At 43.5% G+C, this 24,325-nt stretch overlaps 1 protein-coding gene across 1 annotated transcript in view; it reads left to right on the forward strand.

Annotated features, from left to right (window-relative positions):
* The window catches only part of LOC138267742 (deoxyribodipyrimidine photo-lyase-like), a 149,291-nt gene extending 125,517 nt beyond the window's left edge, over positions 1–23,774 (forward strand). Inside the window, exon 8 of the mRNA XM_069216923.1 lies at positions 22,519–23,774. Coding sequence (XP_069073024.1) covers positions 22,519–23,057 — 539 coding nt within the window. The 3' untranslated portion in view covers positions 23,058–23,774. The remainder of the gene's footprint in view (positions 1–22,518) is intronic.
* The last annotated feature ends 551 nt before the right edge of the window (positions 23,775–24,325 follow it).

Raw genomic sequence — 24,325 nt, forward strand, 5'->3', positions numbered from 1 at the left:
ATTCCAGTGGATGATGATGCCAAGCCACCTGTGTCCGACTTCGATGGGTGCTTAGCTCAAAGTGCAGCAAAGGAGTTTGTGTTGTGGAGCGATGCCTCAGACACTGCCCAAGCCTGTTCCTCCGCCACCTGATCTCTGGTTGGTTTCGCCCTGAGGTATCTACATTTGCATAGCCTAGATCCGGTCTCCAACCAGTCACCAACCACCAGGGTTCTAAAAGAATCTTGTGCAAGACCCTTGGTGTGTAGCCATGTCTGTACTTCCTCCGGGGATAAGAATATTGGTGCTTTTTCACCATTAACCACTCTTGAGTTTCGCCGGAAACAGGAATGAGTACTTAATATTGAGTTTGTGTAGTTTTAGCCTGACCTTGTGGTAGGAAGCCTGGCGGCGCTGCACCTCCACGTTGAAATCAGGTATGCTGTTATCACTGAATTTCCATAGTGCCATGGGCCCTTAGTGTGATACCGCTGTAGTAATAGGTCCTGATCCCGGTAGTTAAGGAGATGGACCACGATGGGGCAGCAGGTGAAGGAGGTCTACCCGGGGTCCGTTGTGCACGCTCCATAGGAGAAAAAAAAAACCACTTCTGTATCTTATCGTTTTTGTGAGCCATTCTTCAAGAAACAATTCCATGCTGGGGCCCTCAGAGCACTCAGGATAGCCCAACAAGCAGATGATGTTCTGTTGAGAATGCTCTTCCACGTCTTTCGCAAGTGAGCCTGTAATGTGCTTTCAAGATGACGCAGGCTGTCAAGGCTTATCGGCGGGCGTTGGCACGGTCATTGTCTCCCCAGTGTTAGTAGATGGTAGTTTAACAGCCTTAAATTTCCCCATCATTATGCTAAGACCAAAGTCCTCAATAAAAGAGTGGGGGAGAACCAGTGCAGTAAGCAGACCTGTCCCTTGCACTGAGTACTGTCCGAAAAGGTCAGGGCCAAAAGCAAATAATTGTGTACTTCTTTGATGGGACAATAGTGCCAGGTACGTTTAGAGGGTGGTAGAAAATCTGGGGTCGAGGGGGCTAGTGTCAAAGCCAACACTGATGCCACTGCAGTGGATGTAGCAGAGAAGTAATTTAACCGTTAGGTGGTGTGGAACACACGTCACCAACAGAGAGTAGCAGGGTGATATTGCCAGTGGTCAAGATCTCACAGAGAGAGAATTAGTAGCAACTAGTTGTCAAAGCGGTGAGGTTGCTGTTATAGGAGAGATCATGGTAGAGAAAGTCAGTGTGGAGTGCTGCAGGGCCTGGAAGATGGTGTGCAAGACAGGTGCACCCCATAGTTCACAACCAGGAAGACTGAGCAACAGGGGGTGGTTCGCGGTTTTACTGTCCTCCCCGCTGCGTACCAGGGGTCCCAGTGAGCGTGCAGGGTCAACGTGATGGGTCGCACGGTGAGATGGTACTGCAGAGTGGCATGGCAGCATAGCACTGGAGGCGTGTTAGGCAAATAAGATAACTCTATAAATGTTTATGACCCCAGGTGAGTGTCTTCAACTACTCCAATTCAGGGAAATAATGAGAAGCTGCAAATTTGTTTGCCAGTCAAAGGCTGTGGTAATGGCAAGTGGGTCTGGAGCAGTCCATTCCCCTTATGGGCAGTAGGCCAACTGACAGTGAGACAGTACAGGCCCTGGAGGGGCTGGTCAGGAGATCGAGTAGATCACACTCAGGATGGGGGGAATGCTCCCTTGCAGTGTCTTCACTTCCAAGACTCCTGAGGGTGCCAGATACAAAGAGGTGCAATCCTCACCTGTGCTGCGCTCTTTAAATGCGAGGTCCACCCGTTGCTGCAGTCTGGCAGGCCTGGGGTCCCTCTCTGTACAGATAGCCCGGCTAAATAACTGGTTCACCTCTGATGGGACAGCTGGGCTAGCGCTGCCACAATGGAGCAGAAGGCTTGTCATGGCTCAGCGTTGCAGGATTAGGACCCCTGTCAGGAGACTACGGTGTGTTGGATGTCGGTTGAAGGTCCTGGCACTCACAGTGCTGAGTTCCTCTGGCAGTCTATGCCCAGCTGCCAGTGAAGGAGATATTCAACACAACCCCACGAGTTGTTGGGTCGAGTGGTGTCGGCACCAAAGAGAGGGCACTTCGCTGATCTAAGCTGCAAGGCCAACTCCAGCTCCAGGCTTCACAATTAACAATAAGGGCAATACAAAATGCTGAAAGAGAAGCTGGACAAGCATAAGTCCTGTCTGCCAGTCGTGGAATTGCCCAAAGATCAGGTTTTTACCTCATCTGCAAATATATAGGGGAAGCATAAGGAAAGCATTGAATTTGATCCCAGTGTGTTGCTGGAGAAGGAGAATGCCAATGCTGTTAATCTGGTGGAGGACTCCCTGGCCCGCTTGTAGTCAGTGAAGGCAATTATTGTGAGAAAACAGTGGCCACAGTACTATCAAACCATTCACAAGCCATCATGACCCAAACTGGCACAAATGTTGCTATTGAATGTGACACCAAAATTCCTATTGCTGCCAAAAAAAAGCCAAACGGGAAATCACATTAAAAAGGGGGAAGGAATAATCTGATTGTGAGCATTAATCCTCACATTGTCCAAGGAAAGAAAAGCTGATGAAGTTTGAAATCAAAAGAATGCACCTACCTCCACAAGAGTGTCTTGTGTGTAAATTGAAGAAAATTGCGAATTCTCTAGGTCACCATGTTCTGCAGCTAAAAAAAGAAAAACGGTTGAAAACCTCATAGTTATGAAAAAAAGAAAAGTAAATCCCTAGTTGTAGTGGATGGATATCAAAGAAGTCAGATGTACCGGAAAAATCACATTAACCAACTATCACCAATAATGCGCTCGCCCTCTTAATACGTCTAAATTCCGATGTCAGAAAGAAATCTCTTAATCTAGAAATGGATATGGGAGTCCTCAAATCCCTAAAATGTTGAGTAAGCTTCAAGCATTAACCAGCCCAATTCGAGCAAAATACAGCAAATCTTGTTAGGCCTAGCCTCTAAAGACCTGACACCATTCAGTTTGACAATGAAGTAAGGCAATGAACTTCTAATCTTAGACTCGACGGGTGAGGCTGACTGTGTGCAGGGTGTTAAAGACTCTCAGATCAGATTTCCATCACTGATAAATGATATAAACCCAGGGCTCTATTTATCTGAGCAACAAAACGTTAAGACGTTATATAGTAGCAGAAACCTCTATATCATACATGGAGCAGCAACAACAGACCTAGAATCATTGGGTTCTCTGAGAAGCAAGTGTTTGCTTGCTATCAAGAAAACTTGGACCATGGACAGTTATGCTTAAAGACCTATGATTTGTTAAACTAATGTGCAAGGAGAAACCTAGGTGCAAGGTGTGTCTGCATGGAAACAGGCAGGAGCTCTGTAATAAACGTAATTTTTAAATGAAACACACTAGTCATGCCTTTAGAAGAAATTATGCATCCTAGAACTAGCAGATCCTGAATAACAAATTGCATCAGAAGAGCATGGTAAAAGGGAGCAAACAGGGCAGACACTCTGAAAGAGGGCATCAAACATTTCATATAAAACCTACGCAAGAGACAATATATGCTAATGCCTGTACAGTGGTCTGAACATGTCCAAGCCCTGATGCAATCTGACTCTTAAAACTGGAAATAGTAAAAAAAAAAGACCCAATCACAACTAGGCCCTTACATCAACAACCATGTTAAAACTGCCTCCTTTAATTTAGTTGTTTTACAGGAGAAATACTCCGAGTCAAAAGCCGAAAAATTCCTTGAAGAAAGTGATCTTATCGCTGGAAACATTGCAGGTGGATCCATGAGAGCTTAAGGACTTTGAAACCACAGGTCTTCCAGTAACTAAAAATAAAAGTGGATTGAACTCTGGAGGCCTTCAGACCAGCTGATGCAGTGTGTGACTGCTCCCACCTGCTGGGGGGTGCCTCTGGAGAGTCTCTGTGACCCATTTGTCCACTCCCAAGCACGGGGGCATGGTGTTGTATAGACTATGCACAACGTCATATACAGCAGAAAAGCAGTGTACCTCCTGACAGCATGTTTGCATCTGTTCCCGCATCTGTAATACAGCATAGGTGCAACATCATTCCTTTCATATGGTCACAGGCTCATACAGGTGATAAAACACCCGCTTGAGAATTCACAGGAACAAAACATGCACCTACACATTCCCTATTACAGAAGCACCAGCACAAACATTTGTGCCCCTTCTGTAATGTCTAAGTGCCTGACGGGGGGTGGGTTAAAAACATATGCAAAATGCACCATTGAGGAAATTTATGTTCGGCAGCAGCAGGCTGACTTTAATGTAGTATTCACTAAAAGGTCAATATGGCTATTTTCATCTCAATATGCTAAATCATTAGATTTTATTTTCACATTTAGTGCACTGATAGACCAGCTCTGAGTCAGTGGTCAGCACATGTGCAGTTGTAGTCACACTATAACCTTGCTTCCTATCCTTGGGCTCTGTACCTTAGTATTCAAAACTCATCACTTCCTCACAAGTCTGGTTCTTCAGAGTTCTCCTTCTTTTATTAGGCTAGGTCTTCTTAACCAGGCTTGCCCAAACAATTGGATCTTTTAGGTATGTGCCTAAGGACACAAAATGGAAAGTGAAGCCAAAACATTAATCCTGGAGGTGGTTGCCACAATAGGACAAGTAAGCAAGATAATGTCTAACTTACAGTTAGACTGGAAACAAAATCAAGCCCTGCTGAGGCCCCAGCTTATTACATAGAGTTGGAAAAAAAAGTTGATTCTGACAACATTATAAATTACAGACCCCTTAGGCACTTGTTTCTTAGAAAGATAATTGCAAAAGTTCTGTGTCTATCTAGCATGTCTGATCATGTCAACAGAAATCAGCTTCTGAATGAGTACCAGCCTAGCCTCTCATCTCAGAGATTGGTGATTTGACTGTCTATAGTGCTAAACCTCTAGTGCAACTTTAACACCATTGAAGATGAATCTATAATAAACATCTAAGAATTATGACACGCCTTCTTTGGTTTACTTCACACTTCTCCAGTGAACATAAGATCTTCTAGATGGTACTTGAAGGTGTCTAAGATGTCTAGTTACATGCTGTTGCTCCAAGTATCCTTTTCAGCATTAATTTCCAGCCCCTGTATGGTGCTTCTTGGAATCTAACTCGCTTGTAAATGAATTGAGATCCTTCACTACAGTAATCTAAAATTCCGTTTTGTCAGGTGTATCAAATGTCTAAAGACATGACTTTCCCTCCCACAGAACCAGATGCCCAGTGCCACCTAAAACTAATTCAACCAAAACCTAGATCTTTTTTTTTTTTGCAAACAGCAAGCAACAAGCTCAGATTCATGAATGGATATTGGACATGAAGTTGAATGGATTCACATCTTGGCTCGCCAATTACTTGTGTGCCTCATTTACGATAGGCACTACTTCACAACACACAATACTAAAATATTCTGAAGACTGGTAGCATCATTCACTGTTGTGGAAAGTAAAATCCTTCTTCTCAATTACAGAATTCAAAATGACCATCCAGGTTCTTCTCCCACCTCTATGGGGGGAAATAACCCTCTCACCAGCATCCTTGCCTCCACACTGAAGGCTGCTCAACATGACGCTGCCCTACTTATCAAAAGGCTGAAAAATAAAAACGTATTACTCCCTCCATGGCGAACCACCACTGGCTGCCCTGCAAGCCTGTTTCTTATTCAAAACTGCTTTATAGGTGATGCAGAGGAGCAAGAATCCATGCACCGGTATACGTTACTGCATCAAAAGGAGCCAAGGTATTGCTGTAGTCAAAACAAAACATGCAATAAAGCCTTTCCTTTCTAAACACCTGAGGATCCAAAATAATTCCCTTTACAAATCGGGTACACATCTCCATTCTTTCAATTCACAAAGTAGCTAGAGACTCACCACTCCAAGGAGCACACCACCAACGATCCACAAAGATCTGACCATCAGTTCCAGCTATTGATCAGTAGAAAATGTCCTTCTCCACACATCGTTTTGGATCTGGCTAGACAGCTTCACTTGTCTGCAAAGAACTCAGCACACATAACATACAACAAACAAAAGCATACAGGACGGACCTTATGGTCAGCTCTCCTTAGCCAATGACTTGCGTAGGTGAGATCCCTTGAAAACAATTGGTCTGTGGGTTGTGCATTACTTTTTGGATCAGCCCTTTTACATTTTGTGGATTCTTACATTTTTTATGTTAGATTGCCGTTGCTCACTGGTACACTGGAGTCTCACTATGTGAGCAATGCTTTGTTTCTTTTCTAATCAGCTGTAGGAGTTGTGAAGCAGCACACTTTTCATCCCCTTCCAGTATTGATTATCAACACATAGCGTAACGCTTAACTTCCGAGGTATGCACTTGCTTTTTAATTTGATCCTGCACCCATCTCATCACAGGGGTTGGCCGGTGGGCCAGGTGTTACACCAAACACACTGCAGGCTGCCACACACTGCTGCACTGAGCTTTTGGCTGTGATTGGTGAGTTTTGGCCATGGGCCTGACCTGTGGTCAGACCCTATGGCCCAGCAGCCAAGGGGCAGGCAAACCGTGCTGGGCACTGACTGCAGCCTTGTACAATTGGCCAATTCCTGCTTCCCATGTATTTTGGCTACTGCGTAACCAATATTTATTTCATTTTTGCATGCTCCACTGACATTTTCAAACAAATGAGCAGCTTCACCAAGTCACAGTCATATTTGTGACTTGGTGGTATACAACAATGTCAGCAACAAACTAATTTACATTAAATCATATTTTTGTGATATAAAGTACATTGCACTCCTATGTAGAGGCCATAAAAGCATAGACTCAGTGTTGTGTCAACAAGAAACAAAGAATGAAAAAACTTTTAAATACAGAAAAGTAAGGCTATGCCATTTTTAAATAAAAAAATTTGTGCAAAGTCATAACCTAGCTGTATACATTATGTGCTGGCAGCATTTAGATCCTTTTTCTTGACAAGACATTACAAATAACCTAGGTTTGCAAAGCAAAATAATTCTTGTTGAGCTGTCTTTAAGTGCATGCTACCATCTGACATTTATGAGTATTTCTTTACTCTAATTACAGTAGAGCTGAGCACTAATATTGCTCTCCCTTTGAAAGCAAAAAAGATGCTTGGGCAAAACACAAATCTGATAACAAGCCTCCTGGTAAACTCCCAGGTGCTATCAAACTGGATTTTAGTGTTAGATTTGCGGGCAACAATAGCATTACCATAGTACAGTCTCAAAACATCCACACCCAACCCACAATGAGAGTCCACTTTTAGTGTGCCTAAAGTGGATAGGGTTAGCCTGGGGAACCTTTACCCCACTGGTCAGGATGTCCACAGGGGTCATTCTCAGCCATTAACTCTTGCCAGGCATAAAAGTGGAATCTCCAGGCACCCCCAGTGGAAGATCAGAAGAGGGCTGAACCTGCTATCTGCAACCTGAAAATATCCCTATAAGAGCAGAACTGCTCTCTCTCTTGTACCCAGGACAAAAAAAGGTGGAGTCCAAGGGTCAAACAGCTGACCTGTTCAGGTTACAGGATCAACAAGCTACAGGAGGCATATTTCTGCAAAGCTCCTCAACTAGCCCTGGACTGGGCTATTCTTTTGGCCTCTCCTACCACCCTCTGAGTCTCCAAGTGTCTCCACGAGTATCTAGGGTGCTTCAGAAGTAAACTCTTGTGGTGGATTGGGACTTGAAGGACTAAAGTCAAAAGGTAAAATCTTTGTCTAGGACAAACCTCTTCTATCATGACTATTGACTATCATTGGCACTTTGTATTTTTTGTCGCCATTCTTACTTAAAACTTTTTAAAAAAATCATATCTCCTGTTCCTCATGTTGGATTTTTATCATTTGATATAATTTTGTTGATTAAATACCCTTCTATTTTTCTAATTAACTTTCAGTTTTTTTATTGTTTTGCATTTCATCTTTATTATTGTTTTAGCACTGCAGAAAAATACTTTATATGTTGTCTCGAAGTTAAGCCTGTCTGATCTCTGACATAGCTACCATGAGATTAAGCTTAGGTTAATTTAGTGACTTTAGTTCCTCTAACAAGGAATGTGATTATTACAGGAGGTGGTTACCTAACCCCCTTCAATAATCACCCAGTTCCTTACAACAGGATATAGTGATGATAGATGTTGGGGAACAGGACCTATGTAGGCGGTCAGCATCATGTACATGTTTGGATTTGTGGGCGCATGTTAGATGGTCAATACCCTTCCTCTCTCTTCTAGCAGTAGACTAAATGAGGAGGCGATGACAATCCTTAGGCCTGTCTTGTGCACCAATTTTAATGACTAAGGACCCTTATGATGTCAGTGGATGTAGATGAACCCAAAGTAAGATCCAGCAGCCAGGCCTATTTCTGGGTGTGGCTGGACCTGGCACCCCTAGACGAGGATGAAAACTTGCACTCTCCCTGATGCGCAGTTGAATTTTAAGATTCTGGCAGTCCTGAACATCCACCCATTGTATCTTTTAGTTTTACCAACGACATCAGTGATGTCACTAGAGAACACATGGGCCCATCAGGGCCAGATTAAAAAAAGGGGTGTCTGGGTATGGAGAAGTTGGCGTGGCTGTTGTGTTGCATACCTCTCCTCACTTGCTGGAAGGTGAACTGTTCTCTTTTTACTTCTGAGGTTCAATTTTCTAGTTGTAAAATGGCCCTGCTAAGTGAGAGTATGGTTATGAACAGAGCCCTCATGCTGCAGTGTGTTTATAATTTGCTAGTGTGCCTGTCATTTCCATAACTTTTCATCTAAGTTTATCCATAATGCATGTAATAGTTTTGTTTGGATCTACAAACTGTATTAACCCCATAGGTGCGTGCGTCGGTGTGGGTCACAACCAGTGGCTGACCCCAGGGAGGGTTTTTTTATTTTTTTATTCAAAACTCCCTTGGGAGACTGGAAGAGCTTCTGTGTCTCCTCCCTCCTGCCCCCCCCCCCGTGACAGAAGCATGCTGCGATGCACGCTGACATCACAAATTGTTTTCTTCACTGGAGCAGGAAGCAGCAGCTAAGGCCGCTTTCTGCACCGGTGGGGAAAATGGGCCAGAGGGGCCCTCCCCAGCGTTCAGGAAGGCCTTGTTTGAAAAGGGAGATTCTCCCCTTTCAAACGAAATGGTTTCCTGGCTGTGCATAAAACTGTAGGAGTTGAAGTTGTCTGAAATAATGTTCTTAGTACAGCCTGTCCTACTGTGGCTTGTTGTGTTGCTCACACATCTACACAGTAATGTTTGGTAAAAGTATGAGGTGTGGACCAAGTGGCTGCCTTACAAATCTCTGTCATTGGTATGTTTCCCAGAAAGGCCATTGTTGCTCCTTTCTTTCTAGTGGAGTGTGCCTTTGGTGTAATGAGTAGTTGTCTTTTAGCTTTCAGGTAACAAGTTTGTATACATTTCACTATCCATCTGCTATGCCTTGTTTGGATATAGGGTTACCAGTATGGGGTTTTTGGAATGCGACGAACAACTGTTTAGTTTTACGAAATGCTTTTGTTCTGTCGATGTAATACAGTAGAGCTCTTTTTATATCTAATGTATGGAGTGCTCTTTCTGCCACTGAATCTGGCTGTGGGAAGAAGACTGGTAGTTCCACTGTTTGGTTTAAAGGAAACAGTGAGGTGACTTTTGGTAGAAATTTTGGATTTGTGCGTTGTACAACTTTACGTTTGTGTACTTGTATAAAGGGTTCCTCAATAGTGAAAGCCTGTATTTCACTAACTCTTTGTAATGAAGTGATTGCCACTAGAAATGCTACTTTCCAAGTTAAGAATTGGATCTGACAAGAGTGCATGGGTTCAAATGGTGGACCCATGAGTCTTGTAAGTACAATATTAAGATTCCACAAGGGTACTGGTGGAGTTCTTGGAGGTATGATTTGTTTTAGGCCTTCTAATTGGTCGGTATTGTTTTGATCGCGTTCCCATCTAGCATCAAACTGGTAGTACTGTCAGAATCTTCATTTTTTGCCCTTCGGGGCACGTGCGCATGACTCAGGCCTGTCCGGGCCTACCGCGTGGGAAGCCTCATGGATCGGACCCCATTCAGATTCTGCCCTTGGTGCCACGCGAAGTACCCCTACACAGACCAACACTTGGTTTGTACCTTGTGCCTTTCTCCAGACCATCGGGAGGAAGATTGTGTGAGGCCTATCGAGCTTTTCGATCAAAGATGACCCTCCGAGATCGCAGAGCCCGAAGACTCGAAATGGCATTGAAAAGCACCGAACATCTCAACGTCATGGAAGAAGAGCAGGCGCAGACAGCAGTCTTCATCGGAGACAGACTCCAAGCAAGAATCGGAAGACAACAGACCCATCACAGCTGGCCAGCATGTGAGTACGTCTGCCCCTACACCCCTGCACAAAAAACATTTGAAGGCCCAGGGTTCACCAATGCCGGAAGGCCATGGTTCGGCCCGAAACAAGATTGTTGGCGACCGTCCTTCGGGGTCGGCGCCAAAAAAGGCCACTCCTCCGTCCACTTTGGAGTAGAGCAAATCTGTTAAAGGCACCGTTTCAGACTCCAGTAAAAGAGTACATTCCTCGGAATCGAAAATTCAACAATCGGCTCCGGAGCCGAGACTTTTGACTACATTTTCGGGACTGAAAAAACTACATACTTCATATACAGAGGAAAAAGGACTTTCGACAAAATTAAGACAGATTACAAGACCAATCATGGAATCTCATAAGACTTCTAAGGAAGAGCCTGAGACTGAACAAATTTTACAGGTTATGGATGAGCGACAGTCCAGAATCCATATTCATAAGGAGACAGGAAGAATCATCACTGCACCTCCTTTAAAAACCAATAGAAAATTGGCTTTCCAAGAGGAACTAGACTCTGTACAGCCACCAGTGAAGGTGCAAAAATAAAAGGAGAAGCCACTACCTCTCCATACTTCTCCTCAATCTCCACAGCTCTCTTTCTCACCTCAGAATAGCCCACCACCACTGCCTTCTCCAACACATTCTTTATATTCACAGGGAGGTACGGCAGACCCATGGGATCTCTATGACCCTGATCCCATCCCGGACAATGATCAAGACATTTACCCATCAAAACCTTCTCCTCCAGAAGACAGCACTGCATACACACAAGTAATATCCAGGGTAGCAGCTTATCATGGAGTAACCATGCACTCTGAGCCATTAGAAGAAGATTTTTTTATTTAATACACTGTCTTCTTCACATTCCAGGTACCAGTGTCTCCCAATGTTACCAGTAATGGTTAAACATGCAGACCAAATTTTTAACGAGCCTGTAAAAGCTAGGATTATCACCCCTAGATTTGATAAGAAGTATAAGCCTGCACCTTCTGACCCAGATTACATCACTCACCTGATCCCTCCAGACTCAGTGGTATTCAGTGCAGCAAGAAAGAGGGCAAATAGCCAGTCTTCAGGAGACGCACCGCCTCCTGATAAAGAAAGTAGAAAATTTGACGAAGCAGGGAAAAGAGTTTGCTACACAAGCAGCAAATCAGTGGAGAATTCAAATTCTCAGGCACTTCTAGCCAGGTATGATAGGGCCCATTGGGATGAAATGCAAGATATTATACATCATCTCCCAAAGGAGCACCAGAAAAGGGCACAGCAGGTAGTAGAAGAGGGACAAGCGATCAGTAATAATCGGATAAGATCTGCCCTTGATGCTGCTGATACAGCTGCAAAAAAGTGTAAAGACTGCCATCACAATCAGAAGACATGCATGGCTGCGCTCCTCTGGGTTTAAACCGGAAATTCAACAGGCAGTACTTAATATGCCTTTTGATTAAAAAAAAAAAAAAAAAAAACTCTTTGGCCCATAGGTAGACACTACTATTGAAAAGCTGAGGAAGGACTCAGATACTGCGAAAGCGATGGGCGCTTTGTACACCACCCCATATAGAGGTTCCTTTTGCAGACCACAGTTTCGAGGAGATTTTAAGCCACAATCCTCAGAGGCTTCCACCTCCCAAACAAAGCCAGGACAACAAACCCAGTATCAACGAGGTGGGTTTAGAGGATCTTATAGAGATCAGTACTTCAGAAATAGAGATAAATTCCAAACCTCTAAACAAACAACACAACCTAAACAGTGACTTCTTTCCACTCCACACATCTCCTGTGGGGGGAAGACTACAGCAAATTCATGCGCACTGGCAAAATATCACCACAGACAATTGGGTATTATCAATTATCTGCAATGGCTATTGCCTATAATTAATCTCCACCCCTCCAAACATCCCACCACGATCTCACAAATTGTCCCCCGAACATACAGTTCTGTTACAACAAGAGGTACAATCTCTACTATTAAAACAAGCAATAGAACTAGTTCCACAATCTCAACAAGGAACAGGAGTATCCTCACTATACTTCCTGATTCCCAAAACAAACGGAACCCTCAGGCCCATATTAGACCTCAGGCCTCTCAATCTATACATCCTGTCAGAGCATTTGCACATGGTAACTCTGCAAGATGTTATTCCACTACTGCAAAAACAAGATTACATGACTGCTCTAGATCTCAAAGATGCGTATTTCCACATACCCATCCATCCAGCTCACAGAAAATACCTCAGGCTTGTCAGAGCAGGAAAACACTACCAGTTCAAGGTGTTGCCATTTGGCATAACAACACCTCCAAGAGTGTTCACAAAATGTCTAGCAGTAGTAGCGGCTTACTTAAGTCAACACATACATGTCTTTCCATATCTAGACGATCGGCTAATAAAATCAAGCAGTCTTACACAATGCCAAAAACACACTCGTTATGTGATAGAAACACTGCACATCCTGGGTTTCTCTCTAAATTACCAAAAGTCACACCTTCAACCAGCACAAGTACAACCGAACCTATACTAAATACTCAACTTGCCCTAGCTTATCCAAATCAACAAAGGATTCAAGCTTTTCAAAATCTAACACCACTCATACAACCAAATCAACAATACACTGTGAGATTCATCATGAAGAGTCGAGGAATGATAGCATCTTGCATAGCAATAGTCCCATATGCAAGCCTCGCACAACAATGGTCACAAGCACACGGTCAACTTCAAGATCTAGTGTTGATGGTCCGCCAAACATATATGTTCCTTTAATGGTGGAATTGCATCAATCTAATAAAGGGGCGGTCGTTTCAAGAACATGTGCCTCAGACCATAATTACAACAGAGGCATCAATGATCGGTTGGGGAGCTCACCTAAACAATCAGACCATTCAAGGGCAATGGGATGTCAAACATAAACAGCTACACATAAACCATGTGTTTCTTGCCCTAAAAGCGTTTCAACCTCTTCTCAAACAGAAGAATGTTCTCATAAAAACAGACAACATGACTGTATTATCTCAACAAACAGGGAGGGACACATTCATGTCAGCTGTCCCTTCAAGCCCAAACAATTTGGAAATGGGCAATTCACAATCAAATGTATTTACTAGCACAACATATTCCAGGGATAGACAATCAGTTGGCATATCTCCTCATCCAAAATCACCAACAAACACACAAATGGGAGATTCACTCCCAAGTACTTCAAAAGTACTTTCAAAAGTGGGAAACACCAGACATAGATCTATGCACAACAAGCGAAAACGCAAAATGCCAAACCTTCGCATCCAGACACCCACATCCCCTATCCAAGGGCAATGCTCTATGGATCAATTGGTCTGGGATATTTGCTTACGCTTTTCCCCCTCTCCCACTCCTTCCCTTCCTAGTCAGCAAACTATGTCAAACATCACTCACGATGATACTCATAGCACCAACTTGGGCACTTCAGCATTGGCACACAACACTACTAGATCTGTCTGTAGCCCCTCATTCCAAACTCCTAAACAGAACAGATTTATTAACACAAAACAAAGGTCAAATCAGGCACCCAAACCCCAATCCTCTCAATCTAGCGATTTGGCTCCTGAAGTCATAGAATTTTGTTACCTAAACCTTCCACCAGAATGTATGGAAGTAATTAAACAAGCACGTAAACCTACTACTAGACGATGCTACGCAAACAAGTGGAAAAGATGTGTCTATTACTGTCAGTCTAAAACTCAGACCCACTTACAGCATTTATACAAGATATTGAATGCTATTTACTTCATTTGCAGAAATCAAATTTGGCTTTCTCATCCATCAAAATACACCTTATTGCAATATCTGCATACTTACAAACTATTCAACATACTTCTCCATTTAGAGTTCTGTTATTAAAGCCTTCATGGAGGGATTAAAATGCATTATTCCACCTAGAACACCACCTGTTCCATTGTGGAATTTAAATATTGCACTTACCAGACTCATGGGACCACCTTTTGAACCCTTGCACTCTTGTCAAATTCAATTTTTAACATGGAAGGTCGCCTTCATTGTAGCTATTACTTCTTTAAGAAGAGTTAGTGAAATACAATAATTCACTCTTGAAGAACCTTTTTTCCAAGTGCACAAACATAAAGTTGTACTTCGAACAAATCCAAAATTTCTACCAAAAGCAGTATCTCCATTTCACATCAACCAAACAGTGGAATTGCCAGTCTTCTTTCCACAGCCAGACTCTGTGGCAGAAAGAGCTCTTCATACCCTAGATCTCAAAAGAGCTCATATGTACTATATAGACAGAATTAAACATTTTAGGAGAGCAAAGCAACTTTTTGTTGCTTTCCAAGAACCACATACAGGCAATCCTATATCAAAACATGGTTTAGCAAGATGGATTGTTAGATGCATACAAACATGTTATATCAAAGCAAAAAGACAACTTTTGATCACTCCTAAAGCACATTCTACAAGAAAGAAAGGTGCGTCAATGGCATTTTTAGGAAACATACCAATGGTTGATATATGTAAAGCAGCTACATGGTCAACTCCCCATACATTTACAAAACACTACTGTGTTGATGTTTTCTCATAGCAACAAGCCACTGTAGGCTAGGGTGTCTTAAAGACATTATTTCAAATAACTTCAACTCCTACAGGCTAGCCACCACTTTTTGGGAGGACTAACTGCTTTGTAGTCTATGCATGGCATGTGTATCTGCAGCTACACATGCCATCAAACGGAAAATGTCACTTATCCAGTGTACATCTGTTCGTGGCACGTAGTGCTGCAGATTCACATGCACCCTCCCTCCTCCCCGGAAGCCTGTAGTCGTTTAAGTTTTTAATACTTGTACATATGTATATACATTTACATCTCTTTGTATTTCTATACTTTACCACTCCTTCCTTCACCCTCTGCGGGAAAACAATCTAACAATGGAGTCAATTCCCATGCGCAATGGAACCGAGAGGAGTCACCACTTTATCCCGTGACTCAGAAAAGACTTCTTTGAAGAAAAACAACTTGTAACACTTCGAGCCCAACACTAGGGGCCTCATTACAACCCTGGCGGTCAAAGACCGCCAGTGCTGTTTTGGAGGTTGTACCGCCAACAGGCTGGTGGTACAAACTCGGGGATTACGACCAACGCCGGGACCGGCGGATTAAGAGTCCCCTTCCTGCTAGCCTTTCCATGGCAAAGGCTGGCGGGAAGGGGAGTCGCAGGACCCCTGGTGGCCCCTGCACTGCCCATGCCTCTGGCATGGGCCCCCTGGCACAGGCCCACACTGCTGTGCAGACAGTGAAAAGCGCGACGGGTGCAGCTGCACCCGTCGCACAGCCGCAACACCGCCGGCATCCCCGCTGGGCCGGCGGGCGAAAACAGAGTCCAGCGGGGATGTCGGAATGGGCACGGCGGGAGTGCAGCTGCATTGGCAGCCGCACCGCCAATGTTGTAATGAGGGCCTAGATTTCGGAAGAGCTATGTGTAGCATGTGAATCTGCAGCACTGCATGCCACGAACAGATGCACACTGGGTAAGAGACATTTTCCATATATATATATATATATATATATATATATATATATATAGATATGTTCAGTGGCATGTGTAGCTGCAGATACACATGCTGTGCATTATCCTGCCATCTAGTGTTGGGCTCGGAGTGTTACAAGTTGTTTTTCTTCGAAGAAGTCTTTTCGAGTCACGAGACCGAGTGACTCCTCCCTTTCGGCTCCATTGCGCATGGGCGTCGACTCCATCTTAGAATGTTTTCTTTCCGCTATCGGGTTCGGACGCGTTCCTCTTTGCTCCGTATTTCGAATCGGGAAAGTTAGCTAAATTATCAAAAATTTGACGGTATTGTTTTCGTTCGGTACCGGGTTAGTTTAGTGTATCGGCACCGACATCAAGAGCGCTCCGGCGGCCCTTCGGGGCTCCCGTTCTTCACCGAGGCCTGGTCGGCCCGACCACACCCGCCGTCCCAGGCTTATGGCCCGGACCCCATTCCGCTTCTGTCCTAAGTGTCATTCGAAGTAGCCTTATTCAGACCAGCACCGGGTCTGTAATCTGTGTTTATCACCTAAACACAGGGAGGATACTTGCGAGGCTTGTCAAGCGTTTCGATCAAAAAAAGACCTTGCGAGATCGACGCGCAGGAAGACTGCAAATGGCGTCGACACCGAAAGAGCAACTCGACGTCGGAGAGGAGGAAAGCATCTCCATCCAGGGTATGGACTCGGATGAATCTGAAAGTGAACGACCCTCGACAGTGCAGCGAACAGTGAGTAAACCTGCCCCGTCTAAAACTCACAAAAAGACATTTAAGGCCATGGGGACACCACCGCCAGCAGGCCATGGCTTAACCCACCGAAAAGAAGGTGACCAAACATCGGCACCGAAAAAGGGCAGAGAATTGCTGAAGACTTCCGACTCCGGTCGAGATTCCGGCACCGAACGATCTCGACACCGAGAGTTCGATTCACCCAAAGTGAGGAAAATATCTTCGGAACCGAAAAAGACTATATCTGTATCGAAAAAAGCAGCTTCAGAGCCGAAAAGAAGCTCTTATACAGAAGAGCAAGGACTTTCCAGCCAAATGAAGGAAAGTCATAGATCTGAGCAGGAATTAAGTATGGAAGAACCGGACCATACACAAAGGAGGTTACATATCCAGAAAGAGACTTGAAAAATAAAAACTTTACCTTCAATCAAATCTAAAAGGAAACCTGCATTTCAGGAGACAGAAATGCAACCTAAGGCAAAGGTGGTTAGAGACAAATCCCCACCACCAAGGGTATCACCACAACCGTCCCCACCGCACTCACCACAACTGTCACCAGTGGGAACACCTACAATGCAGTCACTCACACATACTGGGATGACACAGGATGATGCTGATGCATGGGACTTAAATGATGCACCAGTATCGGATAACAGTCCGGATTGTTATCCAACAAAGCCATCACCTCCAGAAGACAGTACTGCATATATGCAGGTACTATCCTGAGCAGCTACGTTCCACAACGTAGCAATGCACACAGAGCCAGTGGAGGATGATTTCCTGTTTAACACCTTGGCATCCACCCACACTTCCTATCAGAATCTGCCAATGCTCCCGGGCATGCTCAAGCACGCGAAACAGGTCTTCCAGGAGCCTGTAAAGGGAAGGGCTATCATGCCGAGAGTTGAGAAGAAATACAAACCTCCCCCAACAGATCCGGTGTTCATAACACAACAACTTACACCGGACTCAGTGGTGGTAGGAGCGGCAAGAGAGAGATCAAACTCTCAATCGTCAGGAGACGCTCCACCGCCTGACAAAGAAAGCAGAAAGTTTGACGCAGCGGGCAAACGAGTGGCAGCACAAGCAGCCAATCAATGGCGGATTGCAAATTCGCAAGCCCTACTTACTCGCTACGATAGGGCACACTGGGACGAGATGCAACACATCATACAGCACTTGCCCAAGTAACACCAGAAACGTGCCCAACAGGTTGTGGAAGAAGGTCAGGCCATATCTAACAACCAGATAAGGTCCGCACTAGACTTGGGAGACACAGCAGCACGAACAGTCAACACAGAAGTAACCATTCGCAGGCATGCATGGTTAAGAAGTTCTGGATTCAAGCCAGAGATTCAACAAGCGGTGTTGAACATGCCATTTAATCAAACAGTTGTTTGGGCGAGAAGTTGACACTGCAATTGAGAAGTTAAAAAAGACACGGGCACGGCCAAAGCCATGGGCGCACTCTATTCCCCACAAGTCAGAGGCACCTTTAGGAAACCACAATTTAGGGGGGGTTTTCGGCAACAAACATCAGAGCCTTCCACCTCTCAAACCAGACCCACCTATCAGGCACAATACCAAAGGGGAGGGTTTTGTGGTTCCTATAGAGGACAATTCCCAAGAGGAAGGGGAAAGTTCCAAGCAACCAAACCAAGCCAGACCAAACAGTGACTTCAATGTCACAAAACCCCAACACTTGTCACCGGTGGGGGGGAGGTTAACCACATATTATCAGGACTGGACACGTATTACCACAGACGCATGGGTCCTATCAATTATCCAACATGGTTATTGCATAGAATTCACAACATTCCCGCCAGATGTGCCACCAAGAACGCACAATCTGTCCCAACAACACTTAGACCTATTACAAATAGAGGTCCAAGCACTACTACAAAAACAAGCAATAGAGCTCGTACCCAAACATCAGAAAGGAACAGGTGTATTCTCACTATATTTCCTAATTCCAAAAAAGGACAAAACGTTAAGACCTATCTTAGATCTCAGAACACTGAATCTCTTCATCAAATCAGACCACTTCCACATGGTAATACTTCAAGACGTGGTTCCCTTACTAAAAAAGGAAGAATACATGACAAAATTAGATCTCAAGGATGCGTATTTCCACATACCCATCCATCCTTCTCACAGAAAATACTTAAGGTTTGTAATGCACGGCGTACACTATCAATTCAAAGTGTTACCTTTCGGAATAACAACAGCACTAAGGGTATTCACAAAATGCCTAGCAGTAGTAGCCGCTCACATAAGGAGACAGCACATGCACGTATTTCCATATTTAGACGACTGGCTAATAAAAACCAACACTCAACAACAGTGTCTTCTTCACACGCAATACGTCATAGAAACTCTACACAAGCTGGGGTTCTCTATCAATTACCAGATATCACATCTGCAACCATCCCAAATACAACAATATTTGGGAGCAACACTCAACACACAAAGGGCAATTGCCACTCCAAGTCCACAAAGGGACCAAGCGTTCCAAAATGTAACATCAAGCATACAGCCAAACCAACACTACCCAGTAAGGTTTGTAATGAAACTTCTAGGCATGATGTCTTCATGCACAGCCATTGTCCCAAATGCAAGATTACACATGCGGCCCTTACAATAGTGCCTAGCAAAACAATGGACACAAGCACAGTGTCAACTTCAAGATCTAGTGTTGATAGACCGCCAAACACACTCCTCGTTTCAATGGTGGAACCCAATAAATTTAAACAAAGGACGGCCATTCCAAGACCCAATGCATCAAGCTGTTATCACAACAGATGCTTCCATGATGGGGTGGGGAACACACCTCAACAAGCACAGCATACAGGGTCAATGGGACAATCAACAAAAACAACTTCACATAAATCATGTGCAACTGCTAGCGGTTTTTCTAGCATTAAAAGCATTTCAACCACTGGTAGCCCTCATAAAGTAGTGCAAAAGATTTATATGCCTGCTGCAAAGATCAAATCTGTATTTTATGTGAATAGCTGAGTGGATTAGTAAAGCCAGCCATTACCTGCGCTATAATACAAATGAAATGTATGTGCGAAAGGGGCTATGGAGAGTTGAAGGGCACTTTTGCTGGGTGGTAGTGAGGGAATCTGAGGAGGTTGTCATGGGAGCACCAATAATGAAAGTCAGACTGAGCGTCAAAGGCTCTAAAGACTGTAACGATGGGTATGTTATAAGGTGAAGTAATAGTGTGTCTTTTTTGTTTTTTGGAGTGTCTTGAGAGAACGTTCTGATTGAGGGTAAAAAGCGACAGTAAGGTCACTGACCTTTACTGTTGCACACATCACACACACACCAGCAATTATGTGACTGTCTACGTAGCCTAGTGTTTTAGAGGGACAGTTTACTGTCTACATTGCTAGGGTTTCCAGAGGGACAGTTTAGCCAGTAGCAGAGATGGAGTCTCATTGAATGACTGCTGCTCAAGCCCTAACTCGGGTTATGGAGGATAATTCTGACGTAGGATCAGAGACTGAGAGAGCAGATACTGGACTAGCATCTGAGGGACAGGACAATGGAGCAGTCTCTGAGTGATTTTTCAGTCAGAGGAATCCCATCCGACAACTCCTCTTCCAGAGACTCTTTGGGAGGTGATGAGGACCATTGTGCTGTCCCTTTGTAAGCACAGTCTGTACAGCAGGACAATTGTGGGTTAGCCCAACCCAGAGAGCAGGTGGTTTCTTGGGAGATCCCCACTTTAGTTCAGCCCCAAATTCCACCACCTAAATCGTATTGTGGAGAAATCAAAATTATCGATCACAAAACAGCCTGGTTTTGTAAGGCAGGCGTCTACCGTTTTGGCCCTGGGCCACATGTAGGGAATCCTACCAAACACAGACATTTCTGGAAACTAGACACCCGGGGGAGTCCACGGAGGTGTGGGCTTGTGTGGATTCCCCATAGTTTTCTTACCCAGAATACCCTGCAAAGGTGAAATATTGAATAAAAACTATTTTTCTTGCATTTCTGTCACACAAACTACAGGAAAATGCCGGTATCCACAGAATTCCTACCACCCAGTGTTTCCCCACCTGTCCTGATCAAAATGCTACCCCACTTGAGTGCCTGTACCTAGTACTTGTGTCAGGAATGGATCACCCCAGTGTCAACAGTTGCCCTCATGTAATGGCTAACAGTGTTTGTTGTGTGATCCATTCCTGTCATGGGCACTAGGCCTACTCACACAAGTGAGGTACCATTTTTATCGGGAGACTTAGGTGATTGCTGGGTGGAATGAAGTTTGTGGCTCTCCCCAGATTCCAGAACTTTCCATCACCCAGATGTGCATCAAATGTGTCTTTTTAACCACATTTTGAGGTTTGCAAAGGAATTTGGGTGACAGAACCTGGTGAGAACCCCACAAGTCATCCCATTATAGATTCCACTAGGTGTCAACTTCCCATAAATACATAGGTTTAGTAGGTTTCCCTAGGTGCTAGCTGAGCTACAGCCCAAAATCCACAGCTAGGCACTTTGCAAAAAACACATCAATTTTCAATGGAATAATATGTGGTGTCCACGTTGCGCTTTTGGGCAATTCCTGTCGCGGGCACTAGGCCTACCCACACAAGTGAGGTACCAGTTTTAATCGGGAGACCTGGTGGAACACAGAATAGAAGAACAAGTGTTATTGCCAATTGTCTTTCTCTACATTTTGTCTTCCAAATGTAAGCCAGTGTGTTAGAAGGAAGTAATTTTGAGAAATGCCAATAACCACTGTTTCTAATCTCCTTATTTTGTGCCCATTTCGGAAATACATAGGTTTTCTTGATACCTATTCTTCACTCTTTATATTTTACCAAATGAACTGCTGTATACCCGGTATACAATGAAAACCCATTGCAAGGTGCAGCTCATTTATTGGCTCTAAGTAGCTTGGGTTCTTGATAAACCTACAAGACCTATATATCTCTGCAGCCAAGGAGGAAAACATAACAGTATATTGCTTTCAAAAATCTATTTTTACAGAAGAAAACTTAGTCAGACAGGGTTGGTTTTTTTCAACTCAATGTCAATATTTATTTTTTATTTTTCAACTGACACTTTCTGTAGGAAAATCTTGAAGGATCTGCACAAATGACTCCTTGCTGAATTCAAAACTTTGTCTACTTTTCAGAAATGTTTAGCTGTCTGGGATCCACCACTGGTTTCATACCCGTTTGTCACTAATTGGAAGGAAGGTGAAAGCACAAAAAAATAGTAAAAATTGGGTTTGTCCCAGTAAAATGCCAAAATTGTGTTGAAAAATTTGGTTTTCTGATTCAGGTCTGTTTGCTCCTGGAAGATGATGATTTTATCACCGCAAACCCTTCGTAGATCCCATTTGCAGTGAAAAAAAAAACAGTTGCTTTCTTCTGCAGCACTTTTTCCCATCTCCCATCCGCCCCCCAATTAAATTTTGGCTAATTTCTCGGTCTCCTCCAGGGGAACCCACAAACTCTGGGTACCTTTAAAAACCCCATGATCTTGGAGGGGAAGGATGCAAATGTAGAGTGGATAGCCTATGTGGACAAAAGCTTATGGGGGCCTAAATGTGAACTTCCCCAAATAGCCAAAAAGGTCGCAGCACGGGGGGCAGCAGCTAAGGGGTTAAACAGCACTTCTTAACCTTAGTTCCTGTAAATCTGAATAGTTTACTTAGCAAATGCCATGGTTTACATTAATCCAGCTGTGCATATGTGTTTTATCAGTTTTATTTCACTGTTCTCACTAATATCATAAATGTTGAAGATTGCATACAACCTATTTTGAGAAGGTGGTACAGGACAAGCAATTCCCATGAAGCGTACATTTGGTCAGCTATCTGCAAACTTCTCCCTTGTACATCTGTAAGCATTTTCTTGCTAATTAAAATATTTCTCTTTTTATTTCAAGGTGTGAATTTAGGGCAGAACTATCCTGAAAGGATAATCACTGATTTGGAAGAAAGGCGGGATCAGTCCTTGAGAGATGTGGTTGAGGTTCGGAAGAAGTACCCTGAATTTGTGGACGCTTCATCAGGCTGTGACATGGTTCAAGTTCCAGACCAGCTCCTTGCCATCACTTTGGGGAACAGTGATGAAGAAAGTGATGTCACCAGGAACCGTAAAGGAAACTTCTTGTTACCAGTAATCACACGAAAGGAATTTAAGTATAAAACTCTAGACTCAGATTCTAAAGACAATCCTTACAATACAGTTTTAAAAGGATATGTCAGCCGCAAACGAGATGAAACTATAGCATACATGAATGAAAGGCACTTCACTGCCAGCACAATCAATGAGGGCGCTTTAAGACATGAGCGGCAACAAAGAACTAGCAGACTCATGGAGGACCTTCCACAACCCAAGGAGCCTCAAAACAAGAGCAGGAGAACTCCAAGACAGGATCCATTCACAGTAGTGCCCCCTGCTTTCTTTCACCTTGCCAATTGAACTACATCTAGTGAGCCACCTGACTTTATGTAAAATGTTGCAGAAAACGTAACCTGCGCAGCATGTGAATTGTAAACTGTTACTTTTGTAAAACCAAGTAAGCATACAGCCATATTAATACAAACCTAAGGTCTACCTCACAAACTATTTTTGTGCATCTAAATAGATTTTAAAGTTTGGAAAAATTGATTTTATGAAAGTAAAATTAATCTTGATTGAGAGAACATGGATTGATAGAATTTTAAGGTCATAAATGAACTAGGATGTGCAGAGTTGGAGGAGATAATATAGAAGTTATATTGAGGGTTGTCTTGTAAATTACAGTTAATCTGTGGGTGTGTACTCACAGGTTGCACATAGTTTTACACTGTAAAAATGCACACTACTGTACTCCTGTGAGAGATTGGAGCAAGTCCCTTCCTAGTTGTACGGGAAAGGCGTATCACACCAGGAAACATTTTCCATGTGAATGAAAAATGCTCATATTTACTTTTAATTTACATGTGCAATTTTCCACCTGGCAGAACTTTTACATGCATACATTTTGCACATGTGAAAAGACAAGGAAATCTAAGAATGTCCTATATCTTAACCTCTGGTCCAGGAACCCCTGGTGGCCTGCACAGCCTATTTAGGGGGTCTGCACATGCTTAGAAAAATTAAATAGTATTAACAGATTAATAAAGTGTATATAAATAAAGAAGCAGATGTACATTTAAAAAAATAATTCTGTAACTGTGAAGTAATTTGAAACTGAAGACTAAAAATTAAGTTGGCAACCTTAGCTTGATTTGTGGGAGCATTGCAAGTGCATCAAAGTGAATGTAGTATGAACAATGGGTGACCATCAGTTGAGTTTAGAGAAGGTCCAACCTTAGCGTTAAAATAAAACTTTTAGTGCTGTAGATTCACATGCTTTGTTTGAGTCCGCCATCTAGAGTTGGGCTTCGAGTGTTACAAGTTGTTTTTCTTTGAAGAAAGTTTGAGTCAAGAGATCGAGTAACTCCTCCTCCCAGTTATAGTGCACATGGGCATAGAGTCCTTTGTTAGATTGTTTTCCCACAAGGGGATGAAGTAGAGTGTACAAGTGTATATGTACATATATATTAAATGAGATTTCAATGCTATGTATATACAATATATAATACTACAAAGGCCACATGCTTCAGGGGAGGAGGGAAGGCGAATGTGAATCTACAGCACTACATGCCACGAGCAGATGTCTACTGGGTAACTAACGTTTTCCGTTCAATGGCATGTGTAGCTGT

The sequence above is a fragment of the Pleurodeles waltl genome, chromosome 12, assembly GCF_031143425.1.
Source record: "Pleurodeles waltl isolate 20211129_DDA chromosome 12, aPleWal1.hap1.20221129, whole genome shotgun sequence".
NCBI lineage: Eukaryota > Metazoa > Chordata > Amphibia > Caudata > Salamandridae > Pleurodeles > Pleurodeles waltl.